At 38.5% G+C, this 18,455-nt stretch overlaps 1 protein-coding gene across 1 annotated transcript in view; it reads left to right on the top strand.

Annotated features, from left to right (window-relative positions):
- The window catches only part of coro2aa (coronin 2Aa), a 31,701-nt gene extending 16,353 nt beyond the window's left edge, over positions 1–15,348 (top strand). The window contains 12 exon segments of the mRNA XM_063884238.1: positions 3,605–3,805; positions 6,052–6,076; positions 6,079–6,167; positions 7,078–7,227; positions 7,809–7,988; positions 8,526–8,642; positions 9,860–9,964; positions 10,051–10,147; positions 11,389–11,501; positions 11,622–11,712; positions 12,309–12,550; positions 13,984–15,348. Coding sequence (XP_063740308.1) covers positions 3,605–3,805; positions 6,052–6,076; positions 6,079–6,167; positions 7,078–7,227; positions 7,809–7,988; positions 8,526–8,642; positions 9,860–9,964; positions 10,051–10,147; positions 11,389–11,501; positions 11,622–11,712; positions 12,309–12,550; positions 13,984–14,124 — 1,551 coding nt within the window. The 3' untranslated portion in view covers positions 14,125–15,348.
- Positions 15,349–18,455: the final 3,107 nt, after the last annotated feature.

Here is an 18,455-nt window from a genome sequence, read left to right as displayed (position 1 = left end):
ACTAATAGAAATGATGGCCAAAAACCAGGGTGTATGTTCAGTCCATAACACCTTATAATCAACTCAAAATGGACTACTTTCTTGCCAAACCTGGTCCTCACATTAGCCACAGTTCCACTGGACTGCCAACATATTTTAATAGAGTTATTTCCTTCCTTGAAAGAGGCTGAGAGAAAAAATATACTATTGTGCCTTACTTCGCTTTCATACTGACTAGGGCTGTCCTCAACTAAAGGAATTCATAGTCAACTAACAATCATATGACCAACCTTTTTCTTTGATTTATTCACAGATGTGTTAAACCGAGTTGCTCCACATAAAACCGTGCAAAAGAGCCACTTTTTCTCTACCAGTCTTTTAGTCTAGTAATCAACTTTGAGGGGAGCCCTTAATATTGACGGAGGCAAACAAAACACAATGTGATGCTACCAAACTTCTGTTAATATTTTGAAAATGAAATCTGAAAATGACACAGCAGGTCGATTGGGTTTATTATTCATCTGATCCTCACCCTGTCCCGCAGACTCCTTTACACGTTAAACATTAAATCACAGCTGTTAAACTGTCTCAAAGAACAAAGGACTATTGTGAGCTAATCTGGACATCTGAATGTGCAATCAAAAAGACCTTTAAAACATTATAAATATAATCATTACACTAAAGCATGTTGGACTTATGCACTTTCATGCTTTTGACGAAACAGAAACTAAGATATGATTTTTATGATCATGCGTGTTGATATCTGAATAACCATGTAATTAGTTTTTCATGAATTGACAATGCTAAAATATTCTCTAGGTAAACAGAGTGACACACTTCAAACTGAAACTCTGACATGGCCTTTATTCTCATTTCAGTCACTCACATGTGTGCTCTATAGAAAATGAAGCAGCTATTGGTTTACCAGCGTGGCTGTTATCCTATTACAGGAAAGAGACTGAAAACTGTCATCTGTGTGTGATATCTGAATGTCTAAACTAAGGGAAGTGTGTCTCACACAGTGAATGTGAGTACACACATACTGTTAACAAAGTGGCAAGTGTTCACACCTCTACATTCCTTGTCTTGTGTTTCACTCCGAGCGTTTACAAAACATAACATCTACAGATCGGGGAGGCGGGGCTGGAGCATGTTTGGTTTTATATACTTTTGGATCAGGTTTTGTGATGGTTGTCATTGTTGAGATGGGAAAAAGTCCAATATGAGCATCTGCAGAGATCAGATTGAGTCCAAATTGTCTCTCTGCTCATAGCTTAGGGCCTGACGCTGCTTAAGTTACCGATATCTCGACACCAGAAGGTAAACTTTGAACTCCCCCCCTTCCAGCGCCAAGCCTTAGCCCGCCAGAGAGAGGAGTGGCTGCTGGTGTACGCGTTTATGAGTTATGAGGTGATTAAAAGACAGCCTGTAGGTGAGGAATAGGTGCAAATGTAGGCTTTGCACGTCCGTAGACCAGTACAGACCCTCCCAAGAGCTGTGGCAGAGCAGAACAGATGTACAGTATATCTTTTTAAAAGTCGTTTTTTTTTACTGCTTTTACAGCCCCCTTATTGCGGTTTCTGCTCTGAGTCACGGACTAAAACACACTTCCCTCTGACAAATAGGACTGTTTTTTTTTTTTGCCAGCATAAAGCCTGTCAAAGAAGGCTTGTGAATGAAACCCTTTTTGTTCTGTCTGTTAAATGTGCCTGTATGTGTTTTGATCAGCAAGAAGTCAGTGTAAAAATAGCCTGAATAGTGTTTCGTCATCAGCTCTGGGAGACAGGCCGCCCACCATGCACCCTGCTGTGTACCTGCTGAAGATGCAGCTAAGAGGAGGCTTGCCACCGGCCTCATTACGACCGTATTACACCCTGCTTTAGATGTAACAAGATGTCTCAGCTCTCTGCCCTGAAAGCCATTTGCCTCCGGTATTGTAAGCCTCAGCAGAACATGAATGCTGATTATATCGACCCAGATGTGCATGTTACATACTGACTGGTTGATGCAGCCAGTATTTTCTGTTTGAATGTGGAGATTCAAAGCAGTTCATTTCTCTCATTGAGGCCATGTCTGATTCCTCTCTTGCCTTTTATCGTTGTACTTATTTGCTGTTGATCAGACATCGCAAGCAATTTTGAAGATTTATTCTTTATATCCAACAATTTTTATATTATTAACTGAAAGATGAAGAGAATAGTTGTTGTGAGGCAATCCAAACTGTTGTTTTTTTTGTCCTAGAGATAAATACATAGAAGTTTACTTTGTGAATTCTTACGGGATCACATACTATAGGGATGTGACTGATGGTGTCTTAGAGGCAGTCTGACTCTGAAACACCTTAGAGGTTAAATGAAGCTCCTCTTCAGGTGGGGAAACATTCCTCTGTGACAGCATGAGGCCTCGGGGTAGAAGTTGAGAGGTGGAGGTGTAAACTGAGACACGGGCAGTCACAATCCCAACCTGTTACTCTCTGCTCCTCTGAGATCTCCTTCTTTACTTTTTTGTTTTAAACTGGATTTCCTGTCATTCGTAGCCACACCTGCATCATCAACCAAATGTTATTCATTTTACTTCACTCACTGTGATGTCACTCATAATAAAGGCCAGTGGGCTGCCACATAATAAAAAGGAGAATGATGTCATTGCCTCAAGGACAGGTTTGAGGGGACATGTGATTTATAAGAGAACTGCATATTGTGATGCTCCTCCTGTTGTCCTGATATTTCCTATTTCCATTTCCCGTACTACTTGCTCTCTCTGGGTTGCTGTTTTGGTCCATTTTTGTGCGTTAAGATCTTGTTCATCAACCTTCTCTTCATCCAGTAATTCATAAGTAATGACCACGCAGCAGCAGGCAGGGAGCCAGGCAGAGTAGCAGAGCAGACATGCCGGCTGGCCAGGCCTCGTCCCAGCGGACCAGAGCCACTTATCTCTCACAATAATGACATATGCATCGACTGGCTTAAAAAGACTGGCTAAAAAGAGACTCAGTATTTAAAGTCTTCCAAGTTTCTTTACTCCTCATTTACGTACTGCTTTATAATTGATTGCATTAACAAACAAAGTATTTCATACATAAAAAGTCATTTGCTTGCCAAAACATAGTAAAACTGACAACAACACAAGATAATTACACTCATGATGAATAACTATGGATATTCTCATTTTCAACACATAATCTAATCAAAATACTTATAGAAAACATACATTCTTTCCTTTTTAATATGTGTTTTTTTAAGAGGAAGCATTCTTCTCTGCCTTGGCTGCTCATGTTTTGCAACATTGATCTCATCTACTGTTACTTGTGGAGGGGAAACGGTATCACCGCCTATAAAAAGCCGTATCACCATCAGTTCAGTTGTTCTTTATAGTCCCATGAGGGGAAATTCAACTTGCAGCAGAGCTCAAATAAACAGCAACAGAAAACATATAACAAGCCAAAAAAATATTAAAGATGTTTTCTGTTGGACTTCTTAAGTGCTTCAGTCCTAGATGTTTGCAGAAAATGCCTAAATGCAAGGTTACCTTTTGTGCAAATAAAGCATGTTTTTGGCACTAGGACTGTGAGAGATGATTCTCCTTGACTGACCTCCCTTCCCTCCTCTCCTCCCTCCTCGCTCAGATGACATGGCGTCCTCAGTACCGCAGCTCCAAGTTCCGCCACGTGTTTGGTAAGCCCGCCGTCAAGGAGAGCTGCTATGATGGCGTGCCAATCACACGCAGTGTCCAGGACAACAACTTCTGTGCCGTCAACCCACGTTTCCTGGCCGTCATCACCGAGTGCGCCGGGGGAGGGGCCTTCCTGGTCCTGTCTGTCCATCATGTGAGTATCTCTATCTCATGGCAGCTTTTACTCACTGATGTCAGCTTTTTAAAGTAGCACTCAGGATGCTGCTAGTGGATACTGTGATGTGTTTTTGTAGATATGTGCCCTGAAGTGCGAAATTTGTTTTTGCTATGGGGGTAGAAAAAAGCAAGAAATAGAATAAATATAGACTTTTATTTAAGCAATTAAATTAGGTCAAACGTTGTGCAATAGATGGACATTTCTCTAGTTGGAAAACAGCTGACTTTATAAGATACAACTGTGCAATCTAAGACAATCAAAGACAACAGCTCTGCCATGAATTGTACTTTTGCAAAGCTATACAAAATTCAGTTTTCATTGAGAAAGTTGGTAATATTTATTATTGAGGTTGTAATGGACGGTGTTGTGCTATACTGCATTATATAAGAAGTTGAAAAGAAAAATAGCTTTGCAAACAAAAATGTATTTAATATTCCTACCTACAAAATTCCCCTAAATACTTACCTGACCCAACTTGAATGAAATTGGCTTATGGTACTTATTTCTTCATAGTTATTATCTTAGCTCTCTCTTCTAGTTTATTGTAACTTTTTGTCATTGGGAAGGAAGAAGAACTTCTCATCTGCTGAGTGTTCAACATCTTTCATCGTTTCGCTTTGCCCGTGCACATACAGCACACCTGAGAAAGAAAGATCTGCTTTCAGATTATAAATAGGACAGCAGCAGTGGAGCCAAAGAAATACCAGGAAACCCCCGGCAGCTGATTAACTTTAACCTAAACATTGCATGTGGTCTTCTTTTTCCTCCTCATTATTCTGTCTTATCTGCCCCACCAACTTCACCTTAAACATGATAAATCAAACCCTCTCTATGACGTTATTTATGCATATTGTCACATCCACCGGTGTTATCAGTAACAACAGTGATCCCTCTGCTAGACTTCCTTATTGTGTGCTGTTAAAATGTACAGTCCTGCTGTATGTCTCCAGCGATTTATCAAGCTCCCTGTCTCTGTCTTACGCCAACTTTTAAATTGTCTCAGTGACTTATCACCATCCTCCTAGCTTGGGCAGGAATTGCATACGTGCTCAGGAATGAAATAACTCATCATTTGACCTCCCTCTTCCCCTTCTTTCACCATCTCGAGGAGGTGAAACATCCCCCCCTCTACCGCCCTTCACCTCCCATCTTTGTGTGTATGCCTACAGTCGTTCTGTGGAGAGAATAGTTGAAGCATAAATACAAGAACAGTACTGCTATGTTCTACATACTTGTGCATGTGGTAGTGGTTACATCATTGCCATGCAGACACACCTTACCTGCACAGTAATCTAGCCTGCAGGTGTGTTTGAGTGTGTGCCAGTAGGAAGGTTCTGTTCGTACAAACTGCATAATTAGCAGACTTGTTGAGGCAGAAAATATTCAACAGAACTATCTGACTTTTCCCTTATAACAGGATCATGAAATACCAGCGTGTTTCAAACATTTTGTGTAGCTCTACCTGTAGTTTTAATCCATACTGTAAATGTCATGGAAGAGTTTGATTGCGTGTAAGCTTTGATGCTTGTACCCATCTGCAAAACATCAGCTTGTCCTGTTAAGATATTTAGAAACTAGCTTGCTATCTGTCTTTTAAAGCTGCATAATTAATATTTTATATTAAAGGGGAACTCTACATTTGATCAGTCAGGTTACGGGTCTCAGGCCTACATTTTGATAATTTACCTCAAGGATGTAATTTTAGTCTAGTTTGTTTGAGCATATCTCCCTGTTTGAGGTTGAGTTGCATTATGGTTAATCTGGGAACCAGGTTTTTACAATGAATAAGACAATATCTCCAGATTTGTGTACTTTTATTGTGTTTATGATGAGTCCAACAACAGGGGACAGTAAAGTCAGAGCTAGCGCGATTAGAGTAGTTAGCATAAAGTGGCCAGGCAACCAGCAGACACTGGCCAAGATGTAATCTGGCTGCAACCGGTTACCTCATGTTCTAAGACTTTTTTGTAAAGATTACAATACAATATACAGTATAATGTACTTGTTGAGCTTTACATGTGCTATTAAGCTAGCTACTTCCCTCTGCGTCTAGTCTTAATGCTCAACTGGCTATAGCAAGATATTACCATACACAAATGAGAGTGGTATTTATTGCAATAAAACAAAGAGCATTTTTCTCAATGTCAGACTAACACAATGGTATACATTTGTTAGCTTTTAAATTTCAGTTTTTTAATCTCTCTTGTGTGTTTGTGTATCAGACAGGTAAAGTGGATCCTCACCAGCCCCGATATCGGGCCACAGAGGCAACGTGTTAGACGTCAAATGGAATCCATTCAACGACTACTGCATCGCCTCCTGTTCTGAGGACACCACGGTTTGTACTTGCACACACCCATTAAAGTACAAATAGTTCACTGCTGTGTTATCATTTTCCTTCGTTATGAGCGTGTAGCGGCATGGAAATGATTTTATTGCCTTGCTGTTTAGTCTTCAAGTAGTACTAGAAGTCATTCCTCACATTCCTCAGCCATGACTTGGATCTGAAGAAATCAATGTACACAGAAAGAGAAAAGAGAGTCAACAGGGTTTAAGACTCTTTCTTTTAAGTGTGTCATTTATTTCTCATATCCAGTGTACCCTGTATTGGCTATTTGTCATAGATTTAGAGGTGTTGAGTACAAATATTGTTTATTGTTGTGTGGGGAAGAGGTATCAGAATCAGAGTCAGATCAGAATACATGTAATAGTCCCACAGAGGAGAAATTTGCATTGTTACAGCAGAAAGAGCCAAAGACAGCTTAATATTACACCAAGATGCTAAACAAATATATATACAAGAATCACACCATACTCAAAATACACACATTATTCAAATCCTTTGCTAAATGAAAGGTGCTGATACCAAAATGCAAGTACTACTAATCATAACCTGCATTTTATTGTTGTAGTCGGTTGAGGCATAGCAAATTGTTAGCTAAGGGACAGCACTATGGAACTGCCTTTTAAAGATTTTTATTTTTGCTTCTATTGAATTGATGGGATAGTGAAATAAAGAGAGGAGAAAAGGAGCTTGTAACAAATTTGAAAGTGATTATTCAATAATTAGAAGGAAAAACTGCAAATTTGTGAAACTGGAACCATGACCTTTTTGCGCATCAATCAAAGTTGCCAATTTATACGCTAATTAATGAATTGACTTAGCAATTTAGGGGCACTGGGATAGTGACATTTACGACAGAATATCGTATCCTGAGCTCTTGATGAGTTGTGTTGTGTGTCCGCAGGTAAAAGTGTGGGAAATCCCTCCTCATGGCGTGCTGAAGAACCTCACAGTACCGTGGAAGGAGCTCCAGGGTCACAGCCGCAGAGTGGGCCTCATCGAGTGGCACCCGACTGCTAACAACATCCTCTTCAGTACGGGCTATGACTACAAGGTAATGCAACACACAAAACTAAACCTAACACTGCCCAAAAAAAAACCTCTGAAAAAAGCTACTGTGACATTTACTGTAAGCAATTGTGTATAGCAATGCAGCCAAACAGGTCACAGATCCATCAGCACAGTTATTTTCATCTGTTCGTGATAAGGAAAAGTTTGCTGACACTGACTCTGGAATCCCCTGAAGCTATGCATAGGTTTTCACGCACTACATAACTACAACATTTCACATCATTTACTCTTGTAATTACTGCTTTATTGCTGTGAAGAGAGATCTGACAAGTCTCAAGTCTAAATGAAGAATACTGAGTCAAATTTATGGCAATTATGTCAACTCTAAAATCACTAGTAGGATTTTAAATAATCTGATTGCATGTAAAACTACTTATTCTTAACATTTTAAGGAAGTTGAGTCAGGACACATAGGAGTGTTGTACTACTATTACAGTAAAATTAATGAAAATATTTTTGAATTTCTTTTTGTGGAAATACATCTCTTTAGCCGGATAAAAGTTGCTATTTTCAAAAAGTGAATGTCCTTCAAAAACGCCAAGCCCTTGTGTTTTTCACCTGCAGGTGATGATCTGGAACCTGGACTGTCCAGAGCAGGTGATCAAAAACCCAGTGCGGACAATCAGCCACCACACAGACGTTGTCCTCTCTCTGTCTTTCAACACGGAAGGCAGCCTCTTTGCCACCACCTGCAAGGACAGGAAGGTCCGAATGATAGAGCCACGCTCAGGAAACTTACTGCAGGTCAGGCTTTGTATGTGTGTGTGGTGTGTTTGCCAGTTTGAAGACAGTTCTGTTGCTATTTGAAAGTGCTTTTATGTTGGACGGAGTGACTTCAGTATGTAGAAGCTTATGTAATGTTACTGTACAGAAACTTGAGCTTTCGCGGCGCCGTACATAATGGCAGCCGAATGCTCCTAACACTAGGATGGGTCAAATGCAGAATGAGGATTAAGGGTATATATATTCCTGTTTACATTCGCCTCCCAGCAACTAATATTGCATAAGAGTGAGTTTCTTGCTCCTCTGTGCTTCCCAGCTCAGGTTCTCATCCAGCACCACACAGCCAAAACTCACACCTCTGGCCCCGATCAGGCCGACAGCATAACTCCTCAGACTCCGGGTCACCAGCCAATGACTCACACTCACATCAGTCCGCTCTCTATCACAATTCTGTTCTCTGAAACGTCATTATCAGTCTATAACTTTTAATATAACTTAAGTTAACCTGTTTATACCAAATGTTTAGTACGAGTTGTTTGATGTAGGTTGTGTTTGCAGGAAGCCAATTGTAAGACGCACAAAGCCAGCAAGGTGCTGTTCCTGGGAAACATGAAGATGCTCTTCACATCGGGAACTTCTCGTTGGAACGACCGACAGTTTGCTCTTTGGGATCAGGTCAGAGCCACAGGAAGTGTTTTCTCACATAATCATCTCAATTCAGATCGATGTATGAGCTTCTTTGAGGCGTTTCAACATCTTAATTAGCCATTTTTCAGCTGGATCTGGTGTCAATATATGGAGTTAATGCCATGTGATGACAATCACTTCTCATCAGGGGACTGTAACACTCCGGTCGTGTGGCGACACTTGAACCAGCTCCATTCACAGACGATGATGATCTGACACTTAGTGGACCTTTTGAGTTTAGATCATTTTGTCAGACATACTGTTCCCATTCTCAAGAATTAAATAGATATTGTTGCTTCAAGTTATTTTACTTTCTTACTTAATGTTTCAACCTTCTGGTGCTAAAAAGAGTTCTTCGGAATATCCCGAAGTTAAATTTGCAGTCACTGTAGGGTTATTTACATTCATTAGTTAGTGAATGTGTTTGCTGTTCTCTTATTTATCGCCAAAAGATGTATAATAATATGAAAAGGGTTTTTTTCCACCACAAAGAGGTTGGTCTGCACGAAACTTGAAAAAGAAAATGTTTACATCATCAATTTAATTTGCCAATTTTCTTTCTAAATTCCTCGGTTAACAGTTTCGTCCATAAAGCAAAAATGACAAAGATATTTAAAAGGTTTATTGTTTTTTCCACATTTTGTTACCACATGAAACAAACTGTCGCCGAATTAAGAGGTTGGAAAACTGTTGGAAACATTTGGAATAATGTGGGTACACTGAACAAAATGCATATCTAAGTTCTAGTTGTTTTTACGCATTTCAAAGCGTCAAAGTTACATATTATACCTTTTAATACAAAGAGGTGAGGAAAGTTTAATATTGTGGACATAACTTAATAGAAAAATGTAATTCAACAACTAATTTGTTCATCTGTGTCATGAATGAAATATTCAGTTTGTAGATGAACAAACATGTAGTGTTCTTCTCATCCTGTCCTTTTAATCTGATGCCTAAAACAACACTCTCACAAACCCATCTCTGCCATCTAGTGGACAAACGTGTGGACGTTTCTGTGTTTTGATGTGTGAGAGTGTATCGTGGGTGGAAGATTAAAGCTGAAGCATGGATTAGGGATTGAGCACTCAGGCTTTTTAATACAGCGCTGTAGAGTGTTCTTATGTAGAAGTGGATTTAAATGAACGTTTGATATTAGGGAGTGTTGTCCATGTTACTGGTGCTTCATCTTTAAATTTTGTTTTCAGGATGATTTGTCTGTGCCTTTGTTGGAGGAGAACCTGGATGGTTCATCAGGAGTCCTTTTTCCTTTCTACGACCCCGACACTCACATGCTCTACCTTGCTGGAAAGGTTGGTCTCTGACAGCAACTACAAAGTGTAAATACACAAAATAATTGAAGTAATATTGTTATAAAGACATCTCTTGTCTCTGTCAGGGTGACGGAAATATGAGGTACTATGAGATCAGCTCGGAAAAACCCTACATCCACTACCTAACAGAGTACCGCTCACACCAACCTCAGAAAGGAATGGGTAAGAAACACACACATGAACACACACACACACACACACACACACACACACACACACACACACATGGGTAATATACATTTTTAAACCCAGTATGTTAGAAGTCTAATTTTCCATACATAGATTGTAAAATGTGGTTGTTTTTGAAACTATGCCTTCTGGGCCTCCTGACTCTCTGCACCTGTAAGCAAAGCTGCTGTGCAAATAAGCCGTCGATATTTGAATAGCCAAACCAGCTGATCAGGGTGGAGTCAGAGATCAGGTAAAATGATATGAAGACGCACTCAAGGTTTAATCTTTAAACTCAAGACAGTGATATTTTGTAACGAAAGAAAATGGTTGGGTTTGTACTAAACAGAAACCGCTCTTTGCTATCAATTTACGGGGAGATATAACCCACTGTTTTATATGCAGAAAGCTAGCACAATGTAGACTTTTCACAGACTTAGAGTAATATATATCATACTCTGTATTTCAGACATTAGGATTATATGCAGGATCTCTGTGGTAAAATAATGTAGTTTAACTGAAGCTTTACAAATGTGGTTTTTGCCTGTACTTGTTTAAAGTCTTAGATTCTCTACCTCTTTCTTTCCTTTTCTACTTGCCTTTATTCTTTTTACAACATACTTAAAGAGCATTGTTAAAGGGTTCCAAAGATCTAAGACTTTCATTCCCAACGAAGGCTTAACTGTAATTGTTGTGCGTATGACAATTTTACAAACTTGAAAGCAGTCAGAATGTGATAAATCCTAAAGAAACACATGCCAGATTCATTATAAGGGTCTAAGGATTAAATCGCTATAGACCTTTTTTAATTGTGCGTGTCCTTAATTAAGTCGTTACTGTTATTAAATTGAGTGGGTGTGAAAAGCTTATAATTTCTTTTCTGCACATGGCGAGGGAGCCTGGGCTCCGGGTGGGTCCTGCGTTGCCACATTTCACATTTCCATCTCAATACTAACATTCTTGTGTACTTGAAAACCAGCCTTTTTAACCTTTTGCGTTTTCAAAATTAGTATTACAGTTATTCGTGTTAAGCCATAATGTATTTACAGTATAATGTTCTTTTATTTGCAGTTATGTTTTATCTGGGTTTTCTCAAAACCTGGTACCAAATCTCATCCATCCACTTTAGTGTTCAGTTAATAACTGTCAACTGAATATAACAAGAGATACTATGAATATTTTTAAGCTCAGTAGGACAGCTTTTAAAGTAAAACTGTCTGTGTGTCTTCCTTCAGGTGTGATGCCAAAAAGAGGTCTGGACACGAGCTCCTGTGAGGTGTTCAGGTTCTACAAACTGGTCACAACCAAGAGTCTCATCGAGCCTCTCTCCATGATCGTACCCCGTAGGGTGAGAGCACATCGACTCGCACAAACCAAAAACACCAGGGAGATGTATAAAATAAACACTCCATTTTGAACTAATAGAATACGGAGAGCTAATCTGAATGTGCTGTGTATGTGTTTGTAGTCGGAGTCATACCAAGAAGACATCTATCCAATGACGGCTGGTAACAGGCCGGCTCTGTCTGCAGAGGAGTGGCTCAGCGGCATCGATAAAGGTCAGACTTAATGTGTGTGTGTGACATTTGTGTATGATGGCGAGGGGTGATTTCCAGATGTGGTGGTAAACCGCTCCAAACTTAATTGTAATCAAGGTCCAAACATACCAGTAAAGATCAGAAAATAAAAGTAGGGCCGGGGGTAGACGAGATCGACGTGACGACAAGAGTATTTCTCTGGTATTGAGATAGCAAGTGCATCCAATACGTGTAAACATAAAGTAACAGCTAAACAAAACCGTGATGATATAATATGTGTAACTGTTTCAATATGTAAGGTTTGCTTAGCCAAAGTTGCATTGCAAAGTTTTTTTGAGTCACTTTACCACTGTTATAGTCCTTCAGTACCTTTTTTTAATAATGGTTCTTCCATGAAAGTGGTGGGAGAAGTAATAAGATCCTTTACTTTGACATTTAAAGCAAAGTACATCAGCAAATGTAATATTTGAATAGGTCAAAGTGAGGGAGATTGGTGCTACTTGTTATACTCTCCTGTAGTTTAATCAGTTTTGGGTGTGATTTGTTAGAAAATATTCTACATTTTATTCTCACCATCATTCAGCTCTCTTCCTCCTCCATCTCTCTGTGTCTTCCAGGCCCGGTGTTGATGTCTATGAAACCTGGAAGTCAAGAAGCAGTGTCGTACTCGGAGATGATTAAGGGCATGGGAAACGCAGTGGACACGCGCCGATCTCACAGCAGACCGTACATTCAGGACAAACTGGAAACCAAAGATGGAAAGGAGGACAGCGGCAACACAGAGGAGGAGATGCGCCGGACACCCGTCAGCAACGGAGAAGACATCGGACTCTGTTCCCCGCCCAGGACAGAGAATGAGGTACGGAGTGATTTTGGTCATTTTTTGAATTTATATCCTGCTGTTTTTGCAAAATTGAGTTCGCAAAAGACCAACAGAAGAATGAGAAACGAAGGCCAACCTTTTGTTAATGCATCCTCCTGAATCCTGACATTTATATTCAGAGGCTGGGATAAAGCTGTTATCTACCCACAACTTTTAAATGGAATAAAATATGACAGGACGTTAGACCAAATAATACATAAAAATAAAAACGAATCAAACAGAGACATCACTTTGAATTAAGTTTGATGTATCAGTAAGTAAAATATGAGCAAAATCATCATCAATTCAAGTATCAATTATACAATTTCCCCCACACAACATGCAGAGGAGGCAGGGTAGTTTTCTGAGTCCTGTCAGGCTGCGTAAACAAGTTCCACCAATCAGAGGGGTGCATTGGTCTCTGTGTGGACCTGACAGGCAAAACCTTGTCTAAATAAAGTCCAGTAAGTCCCAGCTGCTGCTCAAAAAGCTGCTGATGCTCTATATTTTTGTTATTGACAATAAATCCCATGAAAATGTCAAAATCAACATTCAAGTAATCCTTCTTAGGGATTGAACTGAAAAATCGTATTCCTCAGCGCACAAATATATACAGTACATGTACAGCAGATATAGCTTTGTTACAGTATTAAATCGTGTGTGATTGCTACCCAGCAGTTTAAGGAAATAACCATTTTCCTTCTCTTACATTTAAACCATATATTTTTCAACAGTAATCAATGGCTTGGCACTGGGAGCCACTGACAGGTTTGGGGAGTATTGGGAGATGGACTAACAAGCAGTTGTTTTTGGTGTTCATAACATTTCAAAAGGTGTTGCAATACAACATATTAAGGATATCATCAGCCTTACCCTCAAATATTAGAGTTTTCTGAAATAATTTAAAGTGACCTACATTGCCATATCAACATCATCCAGGTTATGGCAGCTGAGCGGTTTGAAGATTAAATCAAAATGAATAGAAACCCAAATATATAGAGGACTAAAGCTGCCATTATAATAAATAAATGAGCCCCAAACAAATATACGAAGATAACATTTAATAAAACTAAATACTTTTTTTTTTTTGACAAATTACTTTATTTGAATCACAATTTATTTTTTAATAAACAAATGTATATGCTTCTGTTTACATTTATTTTTGTTCTTTCTTTATTCATTTTCTTCTTTATTTATTCTTAGATTTTTGGTATTTATTTACCCATATTTAAAAAACGGTTCATTCTTTGATGGTGTCACTAACCTTTGACCTTATTTATTATCAAATACACCTGCACATTTATTTGAAAATCAAGGCTAAAATTAATTTTTTCTTTCTTTATACTATTATTATTTGTTTAATGGCAGCTTTAGTCCTCCATATAAAAGTAGATATATTCCAATATATTGTGCATGTGTTTTGTCTACAGCTGCGGATGAAGTTCCACAAGCAGCAGGAGGAAATCAGACGGTTGCGGGAGCTTCTTAACCAGAGGGACGTGCGCGTCAAACAGCTGGAGCTGGAGATAAAGAACATGAAAAACTCCCAGCCTCACCAGGGCTCACTTTAAGACTTGCCCCACCCACAGAGTCACTTTCACCCCCTCGTGGAACACATGCATTACTGTACAAATGCACTAACCCCATCTTCAAACCACCGCACCTCTGTCCTTTATCACTCACTGCACAGGGGGGATTTACACCTCTACTCTGTTTCCTTTCGGGCCGATCCTCACACGGTGAACATATTTTCTGTTCATGCACACACACTCAGACAGTGACGGTCACCCAGCTGTAATACAATGTACAACTCTTTGCACCTGTTGACTTTTACCCTGTTTCTTTTGTACGCTTCACAGCTATGCAAGTTTATTGTCATTTGTAGCTTTTCTATGCTGTTTGTAGCTGAAAAATATAAGGGATGTCTGTGCCTGACTTGACTGAATGATGTGGCTACCTGTGAGATGAAAGTTGTTGCAGGCCAGGAGCAGACATCCTGTGTGATTGTGCGATAACGCTGAATTTTATTTTCTATGCTTGGTGACTGTCTTTTTCTTCCAACATTTAAACTACTGTAAGTGGATATGGCTGTGGTGTTTTAATGTATGTGTGCTTGAATGGGAGCGATCTAAATGAATGCCGATATCAGACTCCTCGCTGTGTTTCGTTGAGCTGCATTTGTTTTTATGTTTTATTTTTGAATGACTGGAAAATTGGTGAATAAGTAATCCGTTTCACAGCAGCTATTGTGTAAGCCATGTCTGTAACTGATGCCATGTACCAGTTCTTAATTTTTATATTTATTTTTAAAATACAGTCAAAGAGAAAATACAATCAAATCGAGTTGTTGAATTCACAATTGTAATTTTGCAATATACAGCATGCAAACTGTTTTTAAAAAGACTGAAACCCTGCTTTTATTTTTCCTGATGGGGAAATTACTGTGAGGAAAACTATTCAAAGCCATCGTAGAGCCGGAGTCCTGCACCTCTTCTGGGTTTGTTTTCCTCTAGCTTTCAGCTCTGAATGTATTTTCCTAAATAGGTCGTCTTATATTGCCCTCTGTAAGAAAAAAACTGAAACATATCACTGGGGTTTATTATTCCTGTTTAAGCTGAAAGAGTATCTAATACTGTAGTGGATAGTCAAACCTGAGCATCGCAATGCTTTGATAATAGCACAAGTTAAGGCGGGAAATAAATATATAAGATAATGGGATTTTTACCTTGTACATCATTGTGGCAATTCCTTTAACATCTCAGCTTCATTAAATTAAGATTGTTTTTATTTGTCAATTCTTTATTTTTGTTTTTGTTTAGTTTTGTATTCATATATGGTTTCTCAGTATCTGATAAGAGATATGCACGGATATTACAATTCAAAAGAGATAAAGTTATAGGATTTTGTTTACATGAATTACTCCTAAACAGGATGAGTAGTTATTGACTAAATAATTATTGATTATGTCCAGCAAAATCCATCTTCACTCTAGTAAAGCTAGCAGCTGTAAAAAATAAAAAAATAAAAAGTATATTTAGTGTGTAAGTAAATGGATATTGAGGGAGATTATTATTATTATTATATATAATTATTCAGCTCAACTGCTGTTCCCATGTCAATAATGAATTGTCAAGTTAAATGTTAGGCCCACAGTGATGATGAATCCTAATACAGGTACACATATTTCATTTATAATTTGTTGAGTTGATGAAAGATTGACAGCATGATGCTTCAGTTTTTTCAGAAACCCTCTCAGTTAAATCTAAATCTGGATGATGATAATTGAAGAAAATGGATGAATCTTTTACTTGCATGTGACAGGGAACTCATCAATACTTTTAAATGCTTAGATATGATAATCTCTCAAACATACACAAATGCACACAAGAGTAAGTCCCCTCTAATGGCATATCTAAATGTGTTTTCTTCAGGTAACCTCTAAATGGTGTACACACTATTTGCAAATGTGCAGTCGGACCAGTTTCCTTTATTTGCTGCTTTCAGAATTCAAACATCCATTGTTCTTCATGTTAAAGGTTAATTAATATATATATGCATGTGTATATATATATATATACACATGTATATGTATATGTATATATATATATATGTACATATATGTATATGTGTATATATATATATATATATATATACACATGTATATGTATATGTGTATATATATATATGTACATATATGTATATGTGTATATATGTAAATGTAACATAAGCTCTTGCAGTTATTAGGAAACACAAAGGATTTACTGTAGCTGTTGATACTAAAATAATCACTCAGATACAGCATAACATTATCATGCATGCCTGTATTTATGTAGGCACAACACCATAATGATATTCTAGATTTGGCTTACATTTCATGGCCCATTCTTTATAATGTAACACACACAGACAAACTGGCCTCCCTACATTTGTGACCTCTTTGACCTCTGAATGGACAGTTCCAGCACAGCTTCATCTCTGGCTGACTTTTGTCCAGGAGCACCAACGCCCGGGGCCATTGTAAACTCTAACCCCCACTGCTGCTGGTGGACAACTCTCAACACATTCCCACAATGCACTGGTGTTATTGCTCAAGGGCTGATTTGGCTATTGGATCACATCACAACTGTTAAAAGTGACATGTTGTACCACGCCAATCTATGCTATAATCTTGCGTTTAAAAGACAATCATTGGTCAGCCTGTGAATTCAATGCTGTATGCGGTTTATACCACGAATAAATCTAGCTGAAGAACAAACGAGCTGCCATATTTAAACACATTTGTTCACCTATCTTGTAGTGACTGAACTGTCAGCAGCAGAATCTTGGTTATGCACTTTAGTTAATGCTGGTCCATTTCCATAACATGTAGTAAGACCACATACTATGAAACCTTAAAATATTCAATACAAAATAATGAACGATATAATGGTTGAAGAAGTTAGAGGCCATATTATGCCTTTCAGAGTTTTCCCTTTCCTGTAATGTGTTATATGGGATTTGTGTGCATGTAAATGATCTTCAAAGTCTAAAAACTCAAAGATCCCTTCATAGGGAGTTTCTCTCCCACATCTCTGCTTGAAACACCTCGATTTGACTCCTTTGTTTACTTCTAACATAGAAAGTAAATATATCACAATGTAACAGGCATGCTTCAATTGCCTAGCACTCCAACACATTGTAAGTGATAGGCTAAGGGGCGGGACATCTGTAAGCGATTGACCAATCACAACAGAGCCATACCTGATGTGTATGGTGTATCACCATGTGTCAGTAAAAGATCATTAGAGTATGACTTCATTTTCCACTTGTTAGTATGAATAAACATTAGTATGAATTATTGACGAAAAGCAGTGAAGGGTGGAAAATGAAATTGTGTACCTTTTTAAAAAATATTTTTCCTGCTGTTTCTCCAAGTTATCTCATGAATGAATCATCACAATGCTGTGGTACAGTGCTGATTGCGCCGCTGAACTAAATTCGTGATAGATGGATCGTCACTCTTTTGCTTTATTATTAATGTGGCCAATAGCAAATCCTGAGAAAAACATCTCGAGATGCCAAATGAGAACAACAATATCAATCCATTTCAGAGAGCTCTCGGTATTAAACCATGCACACTCTGAAAGTCTCTGTGTTAGACTGGGGCAATAATGTGGCTGCAGAGTCGAGTGAGGCATTCACTGTCTGATTTAATAAAAACATTTTATTCAAAGTTTGTTGCTGGCTTCATATGACCTCACTGTGTCTGGTCTATGCATTTAATCCAGTTACTCTCATATCTTTCAATTGTCTATTAAATGTATACAGTAAAAACGGAAACATGCTTTCTTATAATATAGTTTCGAAAAACAATATTGATCACATAAAGTATAATTTAATATTTCTGGGAAAAACCATTTGTCTGTTGTCTACCTAAAACAATAAATTGAAGTAAAAAGCATTTCACTCAGTGGCTCAGACCCATTAATATTTGAGCAGAGTAAGCTATTTCTGTTACAAAATCAGCAGCGCTGCTCGCAGGTCCGGTAGCTCCCTCGGTTAACTATTGACTATGCGGAGTCTCTGAGGCTGCAACATGTGGACAGCAAACATCATTCATCTGTACATGATTGCCTGTCTTGTTTCTAAAGTTAACAAAATAGGCTCTAAAAAGAAGCAGCCTGGAGAAGATCAGCAGCCTGTAACATTTATAAGACAAATGACTGCTTTCTATCTCTTTACTGTTTCTGTAAATTGAACAATGACTGCCTTTGTCACATGTGTTTTACACTAAAAGCTACAATCTTGTTCGGAAAACTCTCCTGTCTTAAAACACTGACATTCCCACGTCATATTATGAGTAGCTGTAAACTACTACAGGTTTCCAACATGGGGACCACGACGCTCCAAGGAGTCACAAGAG

The sequence above is a fragment of the Eleginops maclovinus genome, chromosome 5 (assembly GCF_036324505.1).
Source record: "Eleginops maclovinus isolate JMC-PN-2008 ecotype Puerto Natales chromosome 5, JC_Emac_rtc_rv5, whole genome shotgun sequence".
Classification (NCBI taxonomy): Eukaryota; Metazoa; Chordata; class Actinopteri; order Perciformes; family Eleginopidae; genus Eleginops; species Eleginops maclovinus.
Note: the sequence above shows the minus strand (reverse complement) of the source record. Positions and strands in the feature narration are given on the sequence as shown.